General features: G+C 40.4%; 1 protein-coding gene and 1 long non-coding RNA gene across 11 annotated transcripts in view; one reads left to right on the top strand and one right to left on the bottom strand.

Annotated features, from left to right (window-relative positions):
• Positions 1-846: 846 nt before the first annotated feature.
• On the bottom strand, positions 847-21,417 carry LOC110974496 (uncharacterized). The gene is made up of 4 exons (XR_015426251.1): positions 21,206-21,417; positions 20,922-21,084; positions 18,594-20,490; positions 847-1,058 (listed from the first exon to the last, which is right to left on the bottom strand). It is a non-coding gene; the product is annotated as an uncharacterized LOC110974496 (long non-coding RNA).
• Positions 3,046-22,300, top strand: part of LOC110974492 (unconventional myosin-Va-like) — a 94,659-nt gene continuing 75,404 nt past the window's right edge. For 7 of the 10 annotated variants that reach the window (XM_087140513.1, XM_087140509.1, XM_087140508.1 and 4 more), the window contains exon 1: positions 10,810-10,860. In XM_087140513.1, coding sequence (XP_086996639.1) covers positions 10,825-10,860 — 36 coding nt within the window. In that variant the 5' untranslated portion in view covers positions 10,810-10,824. Of the gene's footprint in view, positions 3,388-10,809; positions 10,861-21,413; positions 21,764-22,300 lie in introns of those variants that run through there. The other 3 variants (XM_022226176.2, XM_022226173.2, XM_022226177.2) reach the window with 2 other exon arrangements.

Here is a 22,300-nt window from a genome sequence, read left to right as displayed (position 1 = left end):
CAGACAAGAATTTCATTTGTGTTTCAGAAATCTAAGGGATGTTGGCGTGCATGCTATTGGGCCCTGAACGGTGCTGATTTTACACTGTTTTCAATGGGGCTTGAATTAGTGGACTGGACCCATAGATGGACGTGGGGATAATAGATGTAGAGGGCGCACTGCTTGTCGGTAGCTGGCACGTACGTATACGCGTAGGACATCAAAATATATGCACCGTCCGTACCGTACCGTAGTGTACATGTACATGTGGCAGAAGCCACAGCAAATGTTGCCAACTTGCCCCTAACTAATTCAAGCCCTGTTGGAACCGTAAAATCAAAGTTCAGGGCTAGCCAACATTGCTGGAGTTTCTCAGACAAAATTTAAATTATTGCCCTGTCGTCAATCCATTTTTTATTTTGGGTGAATTGGTCCATGATATGTGGACAAAACAGACTCGTCCTAGGCCCTGTCCTTTCCCCCGAAAGCGATCACCGGAAGGCCGTGGCCAGGACTGTCGGAAGAAGCTAAAGCCTCTAGCTCAGCCCAGTTTCGGGCAAATATTTCACTGTCGCCATGCTCAACAAAAAAATGCATGCCAGCACATAAAGTTTCCTCTGTCACAAGTTCAGCTTTGTTTTTGTTTTTTCCCTCCGGAGTAGTAATTGTAATTTGTACTCACTGAGCTTCAATATAATAACGTGAAGCCCTGTGCTTACTAGCGCCGTGAGAGGGCGGTCTTTCGGAGCACCGTTAAGTTTTCTTTGCAGTCCCAGTGAAAGGGTAGGAGTGTTGAGCCGCGTCATCATTAGTTTGGTAGACACAGAATTCAAAGTCCAAAACCCCACGCAAATTCAAAATTTCAAAAGTTTCATGCACATACCTTCAGGTGGTCGATCGTCTCATTTGATAGTGCAACTTCCATGCACAATTTGATAAATACTGCAAGAACGCCATTGAATATAACTAGCGGCGTAGTGCAAACATCACTCGGGCCAGGGTGACAGGTTGTACCCTCCCCTCACCCTGGATACGCCACTGAATACAACTCAAGCAAATTGTTGGAGACTTCGAAATGCCTAAGGAGCAATGGAAAACAGTTTCATTTTCAGATTCTAAAACTTTAGTATCATAGTTTACATGTAACAGCTCTTCTTGCGGCTTCACCTGAGCGCGCCCCCGCCGAAAAGAGTTTCGCAGCACTGGTCCGTAATAACCTCATCCTCCACCCTCGGTTTCTCTCCAGTTCCTTAATGCTCATGTCTGAGATCGTCGATGTGGACTTTCACCTATAATTTTGTACATGCCTCCTCCTTGGTGTCATTAAGCAATTTTGGCGAAACCATGATCTTCTTGTATAAAGGTTGCGTTCATTTCGAGCTTCAAAGTAGGAGAACCTGTGTGAGGGTTAGTGATAGGAACATCCGCACAGCTGGGTGCCGTCAATAAGCGGACGAAATATAAACACATTTTCACCCTTTCCACTTCCAAGGGGAGGGGAAGTGTGGTAGAAAAGGGAATGAAGTAACCATGTCCCCATTGGGTCCATCATTACACCATGACCATTGCTCTCAGGGTATGCGCGTCATACATGCCTAACAAAACGAAGGCAGGTGGGCAAGGGGTCGAGCGAGGACGGCACGCCATAACTTGAAGGGTGTTCTTTAGTTCGCGTTATCCCCACAAAGTCCCTAGGCCTACTACAAAGTAGCAGTAAGTGAGTAGTACCCGCCCATTCCACGCTTTGCTAGCTGCGAGCACTGTCATTTCCGTTCAGGAAGAAATTAATCGCTGAAGTTATTTCCTAACACGTTGACATTTTGTTAGCCCGGAAAGTGATGCTAAAGAATGCTGACACTGACAGGGGACAGATTTTTCTAGAACTTAGAAGCAACATGCGCAGCTCTAAACATTTTAAAAAGAGTAAAACAAAATGAATGGGCAGAAGAGTGGTCCCGTACAGAAGCGTATCACAGTACTGGGCATACGTGGTGAAAGGTGGGCATGGCTTTTACCGGTCACCCGACCTAAAATTTAAAAAAATGGCAGGTTGACGCCATCTTTTATGGCATGTCTTTGTCCTATTTTACCCCATTAATTAATTAATTTTTGTTTTGCTTTTGCCATTCCAAAAAGATTTAAGCCTTTCCTTATACGTGCTGATACGAATGCCCATCATTCATGAACAAAATGCGTTTTTATTCTGGGTGAACCCTTCAAAAACACCACTATATCAACAAAAAATTTTAAACTTCGTCGCATTCAGTATATTTTGAAGTCGTGCATTGTGTCATACATGGAAGTAATCCAGTGGGCAAACCTTTATCACAAAGAATAATTATCGATGAGCAGTCAGTTTGAATAGAAAATCCTGGAAGAGTTAATTCCTAGGATGACATCACAGAAGAAGCGCCCTCAGTTCCGGCAAAGTATGGAAATCATTTTAAATGATTAAAGAAGTGCACGAGTCGATCAAGTTCACCACATTGGACGTCACATCGTTTCATATAATTATTTCTATAAGAATGGAAAATTAAATTGTGTAAACTAAGACAGATTAATCGCACAGCCCCTTTAACAATGTGGAGTTCTTTGAGACCAGACGAGGATGAGTGTGAGACTATACGAGATGACATAGCAACCACAGCAACAGAAAACCACACCCATAACACTACGACCACACCTGGTAATTCAGTTCAAGATAAATAGCATTGGTTACCTTGGTAGCACGCGTAATTTATAACCAGCAAGCTCTATGCGTATCATACTGATTCATGTGTGACAGGAAATTTGTAGCCTGCATTCCAAACAAATTTATCATCACCAGTCAAAATATCCAAACATTTTCAAAATCAGTAACGTAAACAAAATATAATTCTACATAATGAATTCAACTTGATGGCGTAAGTGTGATATGCGTTAGTGATGATAATGATTTTACACTTTTTGTTAATGTTGGGTCCGGGTCTGACGGTCACGTGCCCTTTGCCCCTTGCATGTGCTCGCATTTTTGGCCAATTGTGCTGATTCATTTAAGCTTGTAGTTGGGTACAATGCGAAAGTTACAAGTTAGTGACTCTGGATCTCACTTAATAAATAAAAGTGTGGCTAAAATCAACTACATTGTGACCTAAATGGAATTCATGAAAGAGGAGACTCACTGTATGACTTATTTCAGTAATTTGCAAGCACAATCTTTTCACAATCTACACGTTAATTTAAACAATCACTACGCGAATGGCCGGCCGTTATAGTCTGGGCTGATGTGTAGGCGTACCCTGCCTGATAACATTGTTTTCCGTGATCCCGTTTACAAATCATGAAAACCATTGAAAACCCGGAATGAGAATGTTTCCATGATCAAAGGAGGAAGATACCGAGATGTCCACACAAGAGCTGTATTGCAAGGTAAGATTTTGGTGGTGAATTTCGGTGGGAATTTGACCAAGTTGACCCAATGGGAATCGCACCCATGTATCCTCTCCATGCAGCATCATGCGATGGGTGAACAGGTGTTCACAGGCATTACAGAGATTGAGAGTTCTTTTACTCCACTTCCTTCCTCATGATCGGTGTACCGTGGACATTTTGAAGCTGTCGAGTATTACAGTAAATGTAATAAAAGACTTCCCCGCTACCTGAGATTGGCTGTGTGAAAAAACCTCTGGGGCTGTATTTTTGATAGTTTCACATCTGGTCAGCCATGTCAGCTGGTCATAATTTGAAATGTTGATTTTGTCCAGACCGGGTAGATGTTACATATCCATACATGTAGACGTACATCATCCATTTCACTGAGTGTGTATCTGTAGATTATGTTTTTCATGTTACTTAACCACCTCTCACTTTTTTATTAGGATAGTCTTTCAACATTTCATGGCAAAATTTACAGATCTCATGCGTTGAGGTAAAAAAATTACAGTTTGTTTGAAATCTAAGCAATGTCTGGGCTGTACAGTTTACTGATTTAGGGGTTCCTCTTCCGGATTTAGTGCACCATTTCCAAAGACTGCATTTTAAACTTAGGGAGTTACATTTAAAGACACTTTAGTCTTCTCATATGATTTTTATGACCATTGCTTTCAAGGTGATTTAGTCCTACCTATTTAAAAATATGAGTTTGAAGTTTATCAATTCAATAATACACATGTAAGGCCAACTTTCTGGTGAAAGTCTGTAAGAAAGGTTGACTTTTGAAATTAGGAAACTCTACACTTGTGTTGAGACTTAAAAATGGTGGAAAGGTCTTTTTTGCCCCCTATATCCTTCACTGAAGACAAATTCACTTCGTAAAGTATTGGAATACACATATTTTTTAATTTTGATCTGCATGTATAGAGGGGCATACCCAACATGGCACAGTGTAATATATTCGAAAACACAAGTTTTTGCTTCATTCATTTATGAAAGTAGTGGCCTAGAATATTTGAACAATATTCACCTGGTGTTATTTAACCCTAACCCCCAAGTGTGTATGTAAAATCGTTTTGAAATTGGAGGATTTGGGACTGTTAGGGTTTGAAAAAACTTTCCCATCAGACTGTAGGCTACATGTAAGCATTTGCATAGAAGTAAATACTGAATAAAGCCTTTTATTTACTTTGCTCAGTTTGCAATTCTTACATAAAATCTAGTCCAAGGACACGGCACTGTTAGGCCAACAGTGTAAGTCCATACATGTACATTGTACATGTACATGTACGTACATGTAGGGTACATACTTTTATACGTAGAGCTAATTTGTGGGGGCATCAGTTGGTAAAATGATTAGATATGGACATCAATTGGGCAACACAGTTTGTAAAACCTGTTTTTATTTGAACAGTTTACATGTCGGCCATGTTGACAGTCGAGTTCCAGAGTTCAACTTATGTCATGAAAAATTCTTCTGTTGCTTGAAAGATGTGCTAGTACAGTGACGAGCTGCTTTGTTCGAATGGAAGGTGCGGCTTCCTGCATAAAAGAGTCCTTCAGTTCTAATAGAGTGCATTGTTGGAAGCAATGTCGAAAGTTCAACATTTTGAATGTCAGGAAGATATTCATGATTTCATACCAGTATCAATATGGCTGTGTTTAGCCGTTTGAGTCATGCTAAAACTTTAACAGAACTTTTCTGTAGGAAATTGGTTTGAAAGTGAAAAGTACAGGTACATGTACATGTATGTAGCTACTCATTCAGTTCAACATTTTGAACAAGCAGGACCAAGAATTTAGAAATGACATCTTTGAAGTTACCGGTACATGTGCATGTACATGAAGGTGTATTTGTTAAACAGGTGTATCTGAATAGTGATGCCCCAAACAGGTGCATTACTTTACAGTTTGCAGGATTCATGGCTGAGCGACTGCATTTCCTGAGGGCAGGCATGCAAATTTTCCCCGGATCTTCTGATTTCCTCATTTTTCACTTCACACTCATGCCATTAAAAATTGAAAAATGTACAAAGTCTTGAAAAAGATTGGAATTTCCTTGTTTTTCTCAAAGTCCCAGTTACATGTGCAATAAACATTGAGGGTGTCAGACAGTACAATACCAAGAACCACAGTGTTAGAATTTCTTCACTTACATGTTGCTGAGAGGGCAAGGCCTATTGTTAAACTTTGGCAAGTTACCTGTGTTTGCTATTTTCATTTTACAAAATCATTGTAAATTGTGTTCTGTCAGAGCTATCTATATATGGAGGTTTTTGACAGTGTAACTGTAAATCAGGGTTACACTGTACAGTGTAAACAGGCAAATGTGTATTGTGACAGATGGTCTGACAACTGTTGGTGGTTACAAATTGTGGCTTTATCCCTGTCACTGACTTCTCTTGATGTTTCCCCTCTGGCTTTGGAGCTTGTAGCCAAGTGAAAAAAAAAATCATGCGTTGCTAAGAGTGTTGAAGTGTTTGCTATCAACCAGACCATGGCAGTTTTCCCTTTAGACTGAACATTTACAGGCCGACAAGTTCTTTCAGTGTCAGAGACGAAGCATGAGACAAAGATGAACCTATGATTTGGGATTGGGAATCTACCGGTAGTCATGAATGCACTTGTGTGGATGTACATGTATAGTGTGCATGATTTGAACATGGGCAGTGTACATGTACAGTACATGATGTAAGTTGGGTGGATACCTTGGCTTTCAGGTGGGCTCAACCTCTCTTGACGCCGTCAGCACTGGGAATGTACATGTCCCCTTTCCACATGTGGATCCCATGGAGAGTCATGACTTGCAAAAATAATTACTGGGGAACAGTAACGAAAACTTGGCCTGGGAAAAATGTCGACCGGTACTCCAAATGATAAGCTACTCAGAACAGATCTTTATGTGAGGAAATATGCATGATTTGAACATGAGCAATTTAAACTGTGTGGGCACTGTCACTTACGGCTTTCAGGTGGGCTCAACCTCTCTCTACGCCGGCACCACTGGGGAGTGAGCAGTACGTGTGCACTTCACCACATGTGGATCCCATGGAGAATCATGACTTACAGGGATAATTACCGGGGAACATATAACTTGGCCTGGTCAAAGTAGTAACTCAAAATGATTAGCTGTGCAGAACAGAGCAGATATTTAATATTTTGTTGTAATTTTTTTTTGTCCTGGTATTGCTTTGTACCCTCTTCGTTTGTAGGAAACAGTAATCTAATTATTTAAATGTACCAGTAAATGTCAGAAATCTATACAGTCTTTTTACATTACGTACATGTACATGTACATTGCACTTGCTGAGCAATTTATCAGGATTAAAGTAGGATCAGAGTGTACATGTAGATAAGGGGTGGAAATACCAAACCAGCTGTCACATGTCCAGTTTCATATTTGGAAATTTTTAAGTAACCATCCTGTCATGGACCCATGCAGCAGCTTGACATAGAGTGTTTTCGAAACGAGTGGATTCGGCTTAGATTTTAGTTTTGCTGGTTCCAGCCATTTTGAAAGGGCATTCAAAACCACATGTTCAAGCTCTGACTAAAACCAGCAAAACGGAAGTCTAAACTGAATCCACTTGTTTTGAAAACACTCATAAAGATAGAAAAGTGTATTTTTTCAACAGACATGAGGGATAATATTTTGGGTAGATTCTCTTATCAATGGCACACATGTACACATGCAGAAGAAAAGGTAATTCCCATTTTTTCTTTCCTTTGTAAATTTCAAAATATCCCCCTGACAGGTGGTTGGAGTTTATGTGTGGTCCTCTGAAAAGCTCACCCTATGGTAAATGAAAAATATATTTAGTCAGTACCGGGTATTTGCTGAAATTTTTTGAGTTGAAATTTTCTGTGTTAATCCAGGAAATGACTTTAAGAGAAAAAAAATCTGTTTATGTTTGATCTGTTGTCACATTTCACAAAGGCAATTATGAGGTTTCAGGATCATTGAACCAGTACACTTCAGCCTTTGAGTCAGAATCCATGTACGTGTAGGTGTAGCCAAAGAATTGAAATTTTCACTTTAACAACACTTGGGCTGTACCATCCACCGCTATGTAATTACATTGGGTGATTGGGAAGGTGTTACATTTTCACCATACCAGTCATAACAAGTCAAGCTGGTCTGCCTCATAAATTAATTACAACAGAATTGATCAGGAAGGTCGGATAGAGGCTGTGCTTTATGTCTTGGGAATCTGGAAGGTTTTCTCATTATTTCTTAGCTTTCCAACTTTAGTGACAGTTAAATACACTGGTAAATCAACGGCATGTACAGTGCAACAAAACGAGGGCTCTGTTTGAGGTGGGTAAATTTGGAGTAAAAAGAAAGATTTTACCCAAACCAATACACTGTACCAGTACATGTACATGTACATGTTCATTAGCAGTGCCCTCCTATTGTGTCCGCCATGTACCGGTACATGTATACACGTACATGTACATGTACCTCAAATACGTTGTACATACATGTAGACTCTCATGGACTGGTAGATTAAATACAGAATTCATTCCACATATTCAAATCTAATGTACAGTAAACTGCAAGTGGTAATTGCTTCACACCAGAAATATTAAAAAAGGAGAATGAAAAATGTTGTTGAAATGACAAGTTTGGTAGTGGCAAGTGACCACATGTACATGTGTATTGTACTACCGGTAGATGTCCTTGTAAATTTATGCAATGTGAAATGTGGGTCCTTTTTCAGGGAATGGGCTGTTTTGCAGTGTATTTAAATAGCGATATTTGATAATGGACTATAAATTATCCAGGTACTGTACCTGTACTCAAGATAAAGTTGTACATGTACTTGGCGCATACAGGGCTTGTACACTTACTAAAATATTCATCTCAACTCTTTCAGGATGACTCATAGGAATAAAGTGCCCAGCAGTACTTTGTACACAGACCACAAAACACCATTGTTGAGTGTGCAAAACCTTCAAGACTGCATCTTTGACCTTAAGTGATGAGGAGAAAGGTCAAAGTTCTGTTTATCTTCTGCAGATCTATATGGCATAATTAAATTAATAGGAGTAAACAGTGATCATGTAATAGACATGTACAGCATTATAATGTACATGCACTGCACATGGTACAGTACAGTAAGTACATGTGAGTACATGTACATGCACCTGTACATGTACATGTTTATTTCCCACATCCCACCCACCAAGTACAAGTACTGTTTGCGTATTATTCATTTGATGCTTTCCCATTGATGAAGTGTTGTACACAAAGCTTTCCTGGTTTATAATTTGACAGGGAATATTGAAAAAATATTGTTGAAATCATTTTCCACAAGCCTTTAATGACAACTTTATTCATATAAGAAAATGCAATTTTTTAAACAAAATGGAATTTATCTTTCAGAAATGAAATGCCATACTGCACATGGCTACATTTACTGCTTTGTCCCATGGTACATGTACAAGTGTATCAAGTGAGCGTCATTCCAATATGAAAACCATCTTATCTAGCATGTGATGACCTTAGGCATGGATGAGATTTTCCATGATATCAAGCACATGTACCGAATGATAAATTCATGTGCATGTATCTATTGGGATTTTTTCCCTTCATACTAATGCTATACATGTACATCAGGTCAGTGCTTCACCTTACACTATTCCTGCATGTGAGGGAGATGTTTGTACTAAACCGGGTACATGTACATGTAGGGTATGTCAGAAAGCCATTATTTCTGTCTGTAGCACCTGCGACTGCAAGCTTGTCAAGTCATACACTACACTGTGAAAACGATACACCTTTGTGACTTGTTCTGGCTCAAAGCCCCCAGGGATGGGGATACATGCACATGTAGATCTGCAGCAATCAGCAGCAGCAGTGGAAGCTTTTTTCCAGTGTAAGAGAAATGGGAGATGCAATCGGAAATAAGTGGTGGGCATTTGGAAAGATCAATAACCTGCGTGGATGGCTTGACGTGCTCAAGTACTGCAGATGCTTACAGCTAGGGAAGCAGAAATTAGCATACATGTACAGCATTGTTTTGTGAGTGACTGTCACTGTAAGATGCTTTTTTTAGCGAACAAAAAACCTTCTGACATCAGAATTTGGTTTTCCTGCTGTTGTTTAACTGCCAAATGTGCCATTCTGCTTCTCCTTTTCAGTGCACTAAATGCCAGATACCAGTGCATTGTACATGTACATTAAACAGGTTTGTACATGTGTGCACTAACTCAATCATGGACATCCCTTTCAGTGATTTTCATCACAAACACAAGCCCTGGACAAAAATCACTGTAGGGCTGTTTTGGGAAATTTTGTGAATCAATCAATCAACCAACTGATAGACAATTTACAAATGTGCAGAGTTCTCCTAATGTCAACTTTCCCCAAAAAGTCCATTCACCATTTTTGTAGGATGATGGTGCATTAGTGGGAACTTGGGAGGAAAGAACTTTGAGTTCTCAAATTCTTGTACTGTATACGCGTAGAAAATGTGCAATGAATTGCAGCTGTGTTCCTACATGTACCGGGAACTGAAAGTGGGTAATACTCACATGAGGATGACTAAGCATCAAAACTTAAGGTGTTTGGGATTTCTAAGCTTATTGTTAGAAAATCCAATGATAATTTAATCTTCAGTGCACACATTGGATGTGGACATTGTTGAGTTCCTACAATGTACATGTATGTAAGTACTTACATTGTACCAGTACATAAAGTCCTTCCTCCATGTATATGTACATGTACATGTATGTAACTTACACTGTTTGATTTGGAGTTTGTCCCTGCCTTAAATTTAATTACACTTGCAGTGTGAGTGTCTTGTGGAAGTGAATTCATGCTTCATTACCAGTACATACCGGTATGTGTACATGTACATGTACATGAACATACATTGTACATGTATGTAACTCATTCTGGACAGCATTTATTAGAATGGTTCTTGGTCATGTACATACATGTGACGACTGACGATACACATGTATACATGTACCGATACATTAAGCCTGCTGGTGCGTGCATTCACATGACATATACATGTATGTAGTCATGGAGACCTTTCTCCGTGGTCATGGTGGTGCAGTGTAACAAACTACAGATGTATTGAGGTCTCCAAGGTTAATTTTTCGGTTGATGGGGCTTTTATAATCAGATGTCTGATTCACACTGTGACAATGTATTCAACCAACATGTGCATTGAATGAAAGTGGCATCAGCGAAAAGACAAGTGCAGATTTGTATGCCAGTGATAAAGAGCTGCTCGTACATGTGTCCACCTTGAGCAGAAGCACCCCCTCATTGGTTGAAAAGAGCCATATTGGTGGGGAGTGTTTATTTGTTGGTTCATGTACATGTACTGGGTACCGGTACAGTAGCAGTGTGACTACAATGCTTGCATTTTGTTTGGAACCAGCTGCATGTACATGTACACGTACGTGTCTACATGTACCATGTGCATTTTTCACCAAAGGAGCTTCCGTTGCCAGGTAAATTGCACCCACTCTTGGTCCAGTTCGGGGCCCTTAGCGCAGGTGTCTGAAATTACTTGGTTTAAATTGTAAAGAGTGTTAGGACATGTTGTTCACCATAAATCAGCTTTGTGTCCATCAGGTAAAATGAATTAATAAATTGGTTGATACATGTAGCATGCTCTTCCCACTTGAGCCAAACACCCATACCTGGAAGCATAGAGCAACATTGTCAATAGCCTGTGAACTTGTAATTTTCTCAACAAATTCCCATTAAAATTTTTGTGCACATGTTGAGGTGGCTCAACACTAGCCATTGCTTTATCAACTGGGTAAGACTAGACATTGCTTTATCAACTGGGTAAGACTAGCCATTGCTTTATCAACTGGGTAAGACTAGCCATTGCTTTATCAACTGGGTAAGACTAGCCATTGCTTTATCAACTGGGTAAGACTAGCCATTGCTTTATCAACTGGGTAAGACTAGCCATTGCTTTATCAACTGGGTAAGACTAGCCATTGCTTTATCAACTGGGTAAGACTAGCCATTGCTTTATCAACTGGGTAAGACTAGCCATTGCTTTATCAACTGGGTAAGACTAGCCATTGCTTTATCAACTGGGTAAGACTAGCCATTGCTTTATCAACTGGGTAAGACTAGCCATTGCTTTATCAACTGGGTAAGACTAGCCATTGCTTTATCAACTGGGTAAGACTAGCCATTGCTTTATCAACTGGGTAAGACTAGCCATTGCTTTATCAACTGGGTAAGACTAGCCATTGCTTTACCAACTGGGTGGGTAAGACTAGCCATTGCTTTACCAAAAGGGTAAGACTAGCCATTGCTTTATCAACTGGGTAAGACTAGACATTGCTTTATCAACTGGGTAAGACTAGCCATTGCTTTATCAACTGGGTAAGACTAGCCATTGCTTTATCAACTGGGTAAGACTAGCCATTGCTTTATCAACTGGGTAAGACTAGCCATTGCTTTATCAACTGGGTAAGACTAGCCATTGCTTTATCAACTGGGTAAGACTAGCCATTGCTTTATCAACTGGGTAAGACTAGCCATTGCTTTATCAACTGGGTAAGACTAGACATTGCTTTATCAACTGGGTAAGACTAGCCATTGCTTTACCAACTGGGTAAGACTAGCCATTGCTTTATCAACTGGGTAAGACTAGCCATTGCTTTACCAACTGGGTGGGTAAGACTAGCCATTGCTTTACCAACTGGGTGGGTAAGACTAGCCATTGCTTTACCAACTGGGTGGGTAAGACTAGCCATTGCTTTATCAACTGGGTAAGACTAGCCATTGCTTTATCAACTGGGTAAGACTAGCCATTGCTTTATCAACTAAAGACCAACCACGCATGCGTACATGTAGCTCTTGACCAGTAGGAATGGCTAAACTGGGTGGTAAAATGAACACAAGTGGGTCAAACGTATGTACTAGTACACTGTTCGCATCTACGTGTATCATGTTATGCATTACTGTACTATATCACATGCAGTAACTCATGAAATACCCCAGGAAATGAATGCATTAAATATTATTCAAACCTTCTGAAAATCAAATTGATCTGTTTGATATCTGATCTTAATCAAACTTGAGGGTACCCTTCATACTGGTATTTCCATAAATTAACAGATTACCTGTTTTTATAGCCGGGGGAGATTTTTCCTCATAAATACAGGTACCTGTTTTTCAGATTATATAAACTTGAAGTTTTACAGGTTTTAAAATGCACTTGAATGCAGTTGATTTAGGGTTTTTACTTTTTAATACCAGATGTTGCCCTTACACTGATGTACAATTGGAAGGGCAAAACCCTTTATCAAAAATTAACATCTCCCTGATGAAAAGACACCTTGCAATCAAGATTTTTTTCTCTGTTTTCCTTCTTGAATCTCCTAGGCAGGAGTACATACCGGTACAGAGAGCATTGAACAGAGTATCGTGTATTCATTTTTTTGTTTTAAATACTTTCCATTTTCTTAAACATAAAGAAACATAGAACATACACATGTATATGTTTGAGGCATTGTACATGTACATGTATGCAAGTTGTTTCATCCAAAGGGAAAATGCCAAAACATGAACTACATGTACATGTACATGTACTACATGTCGTAGGATTCCCATCTGTGTTGAACACTGCCCTCTTTTGGTGAAAGTGTGTTGCTAACTTGCTGTGGCTGCTGAAAAGGTCATGATACCATACCAGTACATACAACCTGTACCACTGAACAGGCGTTAGAAGCTATAAAACGGATATACCGTTGATTGCCTTTGACTTGGCCCAAGACGGTTGACCACATCCATTGTACCTGTACATGGCTAGCCACAGTAATGATGTAAACACGTCGTACAATGTACATTTAGTGTACCAGTATTTGCATATAAACGTACATACATGTACATGAACATGTATGTGATAACATTACACATTGGGACATTGCAGGACATGTTAATGTGATCAGGCTGTTTTACACAGGCACCTGTGATGTGCCTCTGCTCACTTCCAGCTGATGTCTAAAAACACTAGTTGCCCATCATTTGTTTATGTGTACATGTGTACAAAGTCTCAGAAGTCAATGGAGGCAAATTGTGTGTTGAACTTAAACCTGTATGGGTTGCAAAGTCACTCCGTAGTCTCAACCCAGAGTGTCAAAAAAGACGAAAAAGACATTGTGTAGAAATTGTCTAGAAAACTTTTGGTTAAAAATAATATCGTCCATAAGTGGTTGAGTGAATTAAACTATAACCTGTTCCCTGACCTCCTCAATCCTCCAAATTCGTCCAGTTGTTTTGAAGGATTAAGGAAGAATGGGCAAAATGATATGACTAATTGAAAAGGATGCATTGTGTCAAGGTTGTGGGCTAGACCTTGCGTTGTTTACTGTATGCTCAGCCATGCATAAATTCATGCCTACATTATATATGAAATCCTCTACACTGCACCGAGATACTGGTACCACCAATCGCACTGCATCAACACACAATGTAATAGCAGGTACCCTGATACAAATGTATTACTAGAGGATTTTGAAGGATTGAGACAGTGGGCACCCCCAAAGGGAGTGTGTATTCAAGACATTTTGGAGGATTTTGAAGGATTGAGGATGGTGCCTACATGTACATGTATGGTAGCAAAAAGGCCCAGGGGTTTTAAGAACATACCCCATAATCACACCAATATGAACAAACCCAACTACACATCTCCAACTTCAAACAACTATTGGATTGAAAACTCAAGCCCTCACAACCTGTACTTTGCATCTACATTGTAAAAGTATGTACCCAACCAGTGTGTAAGGCTTGGCGTTGATGACATGCCATTTAAATTCTGATGGAGATTACTTGTCAAAACATTTCTGTAGGTTAAGCCTCTCCAATATGGTTATTGATCTCACCGTACATGTGTGTATTTCAATATACCCGGGACAGTATGTACATGTACATACATTACCAGGTACATGTACTATAGTTTTATACATTGTACGTGTGTCCATTGAATGACATGAACTTTCATTGTGCAAATACAATAACATCTGAGATACAGACCTGTCCAGCTTGTTCTGCATATTGTGACGTGACAGAGGGCGCTAGACACTAGGCGTGGTGCAAAGTTATAGATGGTGCTCTGCCCAGTAACAGAGGCAGATGTTAGACGCGCATACATGTAGCTGTGTGTTAAACGAGCGCGGCGCATAGGCTCCGCCTTGTGCGTAGTGCGATAGGGCAGCGAAAGTCACTGCTTGGTCACTTGAGCGCATGCGCGGGCGTGGTCACAGCAACACAAAGGCTATAAAAGGCACGCACAGGCAAGGTTGAGTTGTCCTGAGTTGAGGGCTGATCCTGAGGTAAGGGTCAAGAGTCCTGTGCAAGGGTTTAGTCACCTAGCCTAATGTGACTGTGCCTAAGTCCCGAGTGGTGCGTGTGACGTTGAGGGGCTCGGTACATGTAGGTTGAGGGGCTAATTGGTGGTGCGATATAGTTCCTGATAGGAGCTTGCAGTCGATATAAGGGTGGATTGCTACCGGTATCTCGTGACGTGAGCTGCATGTAGTGCAGCCTTGACAATAAGCCCCGTAGACTTGCTAAAGTCCCTGATTCGGCACTGGATGCCCACAAATAATTAGTTGTGGTGTTCGCTGCTCTGGGCGAAGTCCAGTCACGTTTAAGCACACCGTCTCGCGTCAATAGCGCCTTCTACTGGTGTATTGGTTGAGTGTAATTGAAGGAGGGTTGATGAATAAACCAGCCACTTTGTTATATATGTAAGTCAGGTGTCCAGGCGAAGTCTATTTCCAGTCAGGTCTGTCTAGGTTACGTCATTAAGTTACGGCCAATCAGATTAAGCGTCATCTCAACGAAGACCTGAGATCATTGACCTTTCTTGGGGGATGGTATACTTCGGTCCCAACGGACCCGCTCAGGGACTCTCCGGTACGTGCTGTCCGACGCGCCGCGCCTCGAGGAGGAGGGCGCCCTCGCCTTCGTCGGAGGAGCGCGGCGCCACAATATCATACGTGAATGGTACATGGTACGGTATGCACTTCATGTTTCAAAAATTAACTAGGGTCATCAAGGAAATCTGGAGGATTCAAGAGTGTTGTGTGTCATTTCAATTACCGAGTTCCCTACCGGTAGGTTCCTTGATACGTATCTGCAAAGCATACACAGTATGGAACGTATGTACTGTAGCAAGCTCAGTTGAGCCCCCATCGTGCTTATTACTCATCATGTTAGATTGATTCTGGAGGAGAAGCTTGGCTTTCTGAGGGCCCCTCTTTCCTCCCTTCCTGTCTACAGGTGAAGATAAGACTCGGGGGCTTGACGTCTGAGGAAGTTGGCAGACTTAATCGCTTTACGTGTACATGCATGTATATAAGGTGCCAACTCATGAATCCGTATTTCCAAGTTGTGATATGTAGCGCAGCCGACACATGTTGCATTTGTACATGTGCAATGTACGTGTACATGTTCACCTACTGGACATGTATGCACTGAGTTCTCCTCGTGATCTGTTTCATGGGTTGCTTCAACTGGTTGTCAAAATATACTTTCAGCTTCAGCTTTGAGTCTGACTGATAGACATCAGAGCTGTTATGGCTTATCCAGTCTAATGGCAATCCAGAAGATTTCTGGCAGGAAATGGCCAACTTTGTGAATAGGGACTTGGAGAAGCTGAAATACTTTGAGTACTTTGTTTGCTACTTTCCTGGTGGGGTAAGTTGCCACATATGGGATATATGGGTAAATTTGTCTTTGGCCGTGAGGTTTGGGATGATGATTTGGGCAAGACAACGTTGAATGGTGGATTAGGGTATTTTGGCTTTTGCTGCTTTTTTTGCACATTAGCAAGGCATGATGGGTAATAGAAGGCTGGATTCTGATCATGCAAATGTTGCCAAAGTTCCTAACTTCTTGGAGCACGTCTACAGTGATAAATCGTTTGCTAACATTGGCTGGTTAGCCTCTTCGATAAGCATGGAGAAAAAATCATACTCGTACAGGTCATACTCCTGTGTAAATGACGGAGTTTGAAATTTGTGTGAAAAGTTTACTTACAGGAAAGAAATAGGACAAAAATATGTGGATTCACACCGGTCTGTTTATGGCAGGTACACGTTGCATCAAGGTCTGTTTTGAGAAGTTTGTTTCTAACACAATATTCCAAAGGTGAGCAGTGAAACACCAAACCGGTGATACTACCGTACGGTACATGGATCAAACTTGTTGGCGCATCCTGTTTGAAAGATTAACAAATTTGGGTGGTCTCTCGGTGAAATTATTCAAAAGCTACATGTGTGAATTTTTATGTACAATGTACATGTATACTAGTACCATATTTGTAGAACATTTCAGGCATTAAAAGGTGACTTGGACCCAATATAATGCTACAGTACCGACATACATGTACATTTAAAAACAAAGGCTTCGCTACCAGTAATTCTAAATTCGAAGCAAAACAACATGTCCTAATGCTATAAATACATGTTCATGTACATGTATGGACATGGTATGTGGGTATGTTCATTTTTGTATGGGTGTACAAATACATGTACCAGATGAGGAAAGGTACTGGTACAGTGTACATATATGTACAGTACATGTACCTTAATTGAATAACTTGCCCAAAGAATAAATATAGAAACCACAATTCAAAGTGGGTTCAAACCCACTTATCTGTACACACTGTGTATGTACACCGGTGCGAGTACATTTACATGTATAGTATTGGTGCATGTCTGAAGCTACAATGTACACTGTATGTAAATTGCAATGGCACTCTACATGTACACTGTACATACATGTACATGAACAGTACATGTAGGCGCGTGTACGTATACATGTGCATTCCTACACCTCAGCTGTGCTTGCAAACTTGGGGTTTTGGCAGCTTGGCCAATCTGGCTTTTTTTGGAAAGCATTGAGTCAGGCTCCATTACATTGAGGGTTAACGAGGCAAAGTATGGGCAGAGGATTACAGCTCCATACCCTCCCCCTTCCTCAGCCAAAGACTTCCATGCACACGTGTAAGGCATACATGTACATGCAGGCCTGAGTCATAAATCCAGTAGTTGGATTATAAGTATCAAACTGTTATCCTTAGACTATAGGGAAAACAATAATGTACAATATGCATGCAAGAAAGAACTCCTCATAAGAACTGCCTGTAAGGTACAGTGTATGTACATCTACTTGTACCGGTACTTGTACATTTTTGGTCGACGCACATGTTAAGATTTTTTGGATTTGCATTAAAAACGTGAAACAATTGAAAAAGTAACAATTTATGATTAACTTGCACTATGCAGATACACATCCATGTACATGTTCATGTATATACATGTACAGTACAAAATACTACATGTACATAGCGGTACTAGTAGAGACTGCATGCTAAAGAACTTACTGAGTCAGAGGGAAAATCGTTTAACTAGTGTCTAGAAATAAGCCTTACATATAGAAATCTCGTCTTAAGCTTTCAATTTTACAGAAGAGAGCAGAGCAAGGACTCAATGCAGCAGTGGCATACTAAATGTTGTTGTCAAGACTCAAGTACATGTTCAAAACGAGTACTCAGGTCCTCTTCCATATGTTGAACTGGTTGAGAGGGATCAAAGCTGTTGTTATGGATGTTGGCTGGTAAACGCTCAAAGATGTACAATGTACATGGGGTATGCACATGTGTTTTACAAAGCCAGGAATGTCTGAAGTTTACATAATACTGGTACCTTTGTGCTTTTACCTTGCAAGGTCCATTGCTCTCCAGCTTTGCTCCCCGATTTGACCGTGAACTTGAAGTGTTCTAGTCAACTGCAACACTGATGGCAAACTTATTCTTTGAAATAAATACATACATCTGTTACTCAGATGACAGAAAAGATTCTCAAAGTTGACGGAAGATACTGGTAGGCTTTTAAAAAAAATTTGAGCTGTATTTAGGCATAGAACTCATATTTAGATTACTTTAAAACAGATTCTTTGAATAATTGTAACTTACATAAGTATGGTAGTATATACTGGTACCGGTACTCATGTACACGAACATGTACATGTACACATATACAGAGTGTATGGTACAGATGTGCTGGTACTCTGTACCAGCACTTGCAAATCATACACATGAATTTAGAAGGTGAACGGTGCTGGAATCCTCAGTGAGTGCAATGTACATGTACATACAGTGTACATACCGCATGAACAATGTACACACCCTCTATACTGTACATACCTGTATACTGGTACCAATTTTGCACACTATACTGTTTATGACTTTTGTAGTGGTACAAGGCCTGCAAATGTGATCAGCTGTAAGAACGCTGCTGTTGGATTCATTTAACACTGCAGTCACATCAGTGGCTGGGTCTATCTGTTGGGCTCAAGCAAGGGTCAAGAAATATGAGAATATCCATTTTGTGACAGGTGTATGTACATGTAGGTGTGTGCAAGCAGGTCTACATGTAGCTTGACAAACATGACTGTCTGGGGACGTACATGTAGCATTGGCAAATGTCCAACATATTGCCCTGGAAGCTAGTACATGGTACATGTAAGCCACATTATGCACAGTGGTACAAAAATTTATGTTCCTGAAGCTGCCCTCGGTGACACAGCAGGGTTCCCATTCCAAGTGGTGTCCTTTTTAAAAATAATTGCTGAAAGTTAGTTTGTCAGCACAGGTTTGTGTGCAAGTGAATTTCTTCTCATTTGCATTACATGTATAAGGCTACATTTTCACCTGACATCAAATTTTCATGAAATTAATTGTATGTGCCCTTGAATTGAACTTGAAATACATGTATAATTAATGTGTATGTACAGCAATGGGTATTTTTTCTTCTGAGCATCTCATTGTAATTACATACCTCTGTTCAAAGCTAAACATCCATAGATGCCTGTCACATGATACCTGAAGAATTAACTTGAGATTACACATCAGTTGAAAAATGCGCATTTCAAAAATGTACTGGTCCCATGCATGGAAGGCTGAGGCCAAAGCTTACTTGCACTTACGGTATGTAAATATTTGCTAGGCATTCTGTATAATGTAGGTTTACTGGTTCAGTGCCAAGTGGGCCATACAATGTATGCAATGTGCAGCCTACACCCTGCTCGCTTGTACACAGTACATGTACATCTACTGTACGTAAAAAAATTTACTAAAGTTTTCAAGTGGCATGCTGGCTTTTAAACCGTAGTATTTAGGGTACTCCGGAACATTATTAGCTTACCTGTGAAGCCATGACATTTACGATCGGCGTCGAGAGTCCAACTCCTACTGTCACCATGTACATACATGTACATGTATATAGCATCACTTGGCGGCATTTCATTTTTAGCAAATAGATTTTACATGCACAGTGCACACAAGTTCAGCATGTAGGCAAGAAATTTTCTTTTTTTGCTGGTACCATTTGGAGTTCATAACCACCAAATTTATGTATAGTCTTGTCACTGTGTACGGTATGTAATTGCCTGGCGGGCCTACACTACTTCTACTACTACTTTTCCAGTGCATGCTCGCTTTAAAACCATTCAGACAGAACTGGCTGAGTTACATGTATTTAATTTCAGAACAGTTGAAACAAACTGGAACCATACATGTACTGTATTCTTCCCTGGGATGTGTGTCCACTGTTGGGCCTCCTGGTGTGTTGATTTTAATTGTCAGGGAACAGTTATTCTCCGGGAGTATAAGCTGCTTAATGACAGGCCTGATCCTGGCTGGTTGGAATAGTCTACAATGTATGTACATGTATTTGAAGTTAACAGCGATCAAAGTCAGTACCTGATGATTAGGCCATGACAAAAAGGTCATGCCAGTCAGCCTGGTGTGATTATGATTGGCGTGGGCTGGTATCCCAGGCTTGATTTTCATCAGAGTGGCTTCTGTCTTCACCAGGAGTACCCTACATAAAGTGATGCCCGCCTGCAACAATAGGGATCACTTACATGTTGATTCACTGGCGTTCAGTTGGGAGTGGCGTCAGTGGGCCTTACAGCAAGACTGGCTTAATTAATGTTGTGGATGGATTGTCAGCAGTGCCATCTTGAGTGGATACTCCAGTCTTCATGTGTGGACATTTTGAGAAATCATCAGTTGACAGTCAAAATTCTGCATCTTGTATCTTTGGTTGGGAAAAAAATCAAATGGAATTTACCAGTTCATCCATTTCTGAGGAAACATGCACATAAATTGTACAGTACCTGTACTTAGTACGTGTTCCATTTGTACATGAATGATTAGACAGAAAATGCACCCTTCTGGATATCAACAAAGGTTTTTCCATCTGCATTCTCTTGATAACATGTTGTCTGCAAAGATCTTGGCAGTCTGGGCACTGATTTGGAAAGAAATCTGATTGTGTTCATAGTTAGGTACCGGTACCTGCAGTTGGGCTTGAAGCTGAAGGCTTCTTTGAATAATTTTCTTTTATGCTCAGTGCAAGCAAGAATGCCACAGGCTCGGTGAGGTATACGTATATAAATGCAACTTCCATCAGACTTGCTTGTTAGGAATATAGTACACACAACTGAATGGGGTACGTGCTGGATTTACCGGTTCATGTAAAATTGAATGACCTCAAACACTTGTTGTTAGCCATAATTCCTGCATCAACCTTCTCGCAACAACATAAGTAAGCTGGTTGTGCTGCCGATACAACAAGAAGATATTATCGCAGTGACATTTTCAGTGATGTAACCTCTGCTGTCAGAAGTGTCTGTGGTTTAGGAATAATAGACACTGCATGTTGAAGTACAAGGCTGGAGTAAATTGTGAGCAGCTAAGAAACTTCAGTTCAGCAGCAGCAACGTGTAAATTCTCTGAACCTAATAGAATACCTGTTGTGTGGAAATACGTGGTCTTTGCCAGAAGTCTTCTCGAGGACTTCTTTCCAAGTTTTTTTGACTGTCAACCCATCTTGAAAGCCAAGAAGAACCACCATCGAAGCGTCTGTGCACTGAGGGGAGGGGACAACACTGTACTGGGATGATATTTATTCCAGACTGGAAGTGAATTAAATATAGAGTACCGGTAGCTTACAAAGGGAAAGTACAAGTGGAAATTTTCTGCCAACTTTGACCTCAGCTTCCACATGTTTTCTCAATTCAGCTCTGTCATGAGTCTCATATTTCACCTGTGGATCCAGTTTCCTGGAGCCTCACATGATTCCCAATAACTAGAAATCATTCAACCACCGGAACTTGGTAGATCTCTCTCATCTGTACAACGGGAGAAAGGATCCTTGGTGACAGATCAGCTTGGAGTGTTATTTTTTCCAGTCTGACCAGCATTTTGAATCATTGATTGTGGAATAATAGTTTTGTACGAAAATGTCTCTGGACTGGGCTGGCAGATCTGTCAACTACACCGTTGTTGATACAGTGGTGTACTGCAAAGTGAGTACCACTATCAATTTGTCCTATTCCCATATCCCTTAACCCTAACCCCCTCAGGGCGTACATTTATGTAAATCATATCAAAATTGAGGACTATTACAGATAATTAGGCCTATTGGTACAGGTGTACTGTACGTGTACATTAAATTTAGACAATTTACTTTTGTAATCGGAACCCAAAAGATTGACCATGAAACTCAAACAAATAAAAAGGGAAATTTCATCCTACTGTTCATGTTGCTTTGTAAACTTCCAACATCATCTGTGTTTACCTCTATAACCAATCTGAATCTTCTGAATTGACATTTTCTGTACTATTTTGAAGAACTCTGTTGTGTCGAGCCATCGGCCATTGTTGCTACATGCAAATGAACAATAGAAATGAGGAACAGTTCAAACCCTAACCCCTAGGGTGAATGTAAAATCATATTGACATTGGAGGACTGAGGAGTGTTAGGGAGAAATTTATATCATGTTAATGAACTACAGTACACACATGCATGCATTCCTTGAGAGGTTTGTATTGAGATTTTTAAA

Source organism: Acanthaster planci, linkage group LG08 (assembly GCF_054643075.1).
Source record: "Acanthaster planci isolate LZ-2023a linkage group LG08, COTS_SCS, whole genome shotgun sequence".
NCBI classification, from domain to species: Eukaryota; Metazoa; Echinodermata; class Asteroidea; order Valvatida; family Acanthasteridae; genus Acanthaster; species Acanthaster planci.
The sequence above is the reverse complement of the archived record's forward strand: the minus strand, read 5'-3'. Positions and strand labels throughout refer to the sequence as shown.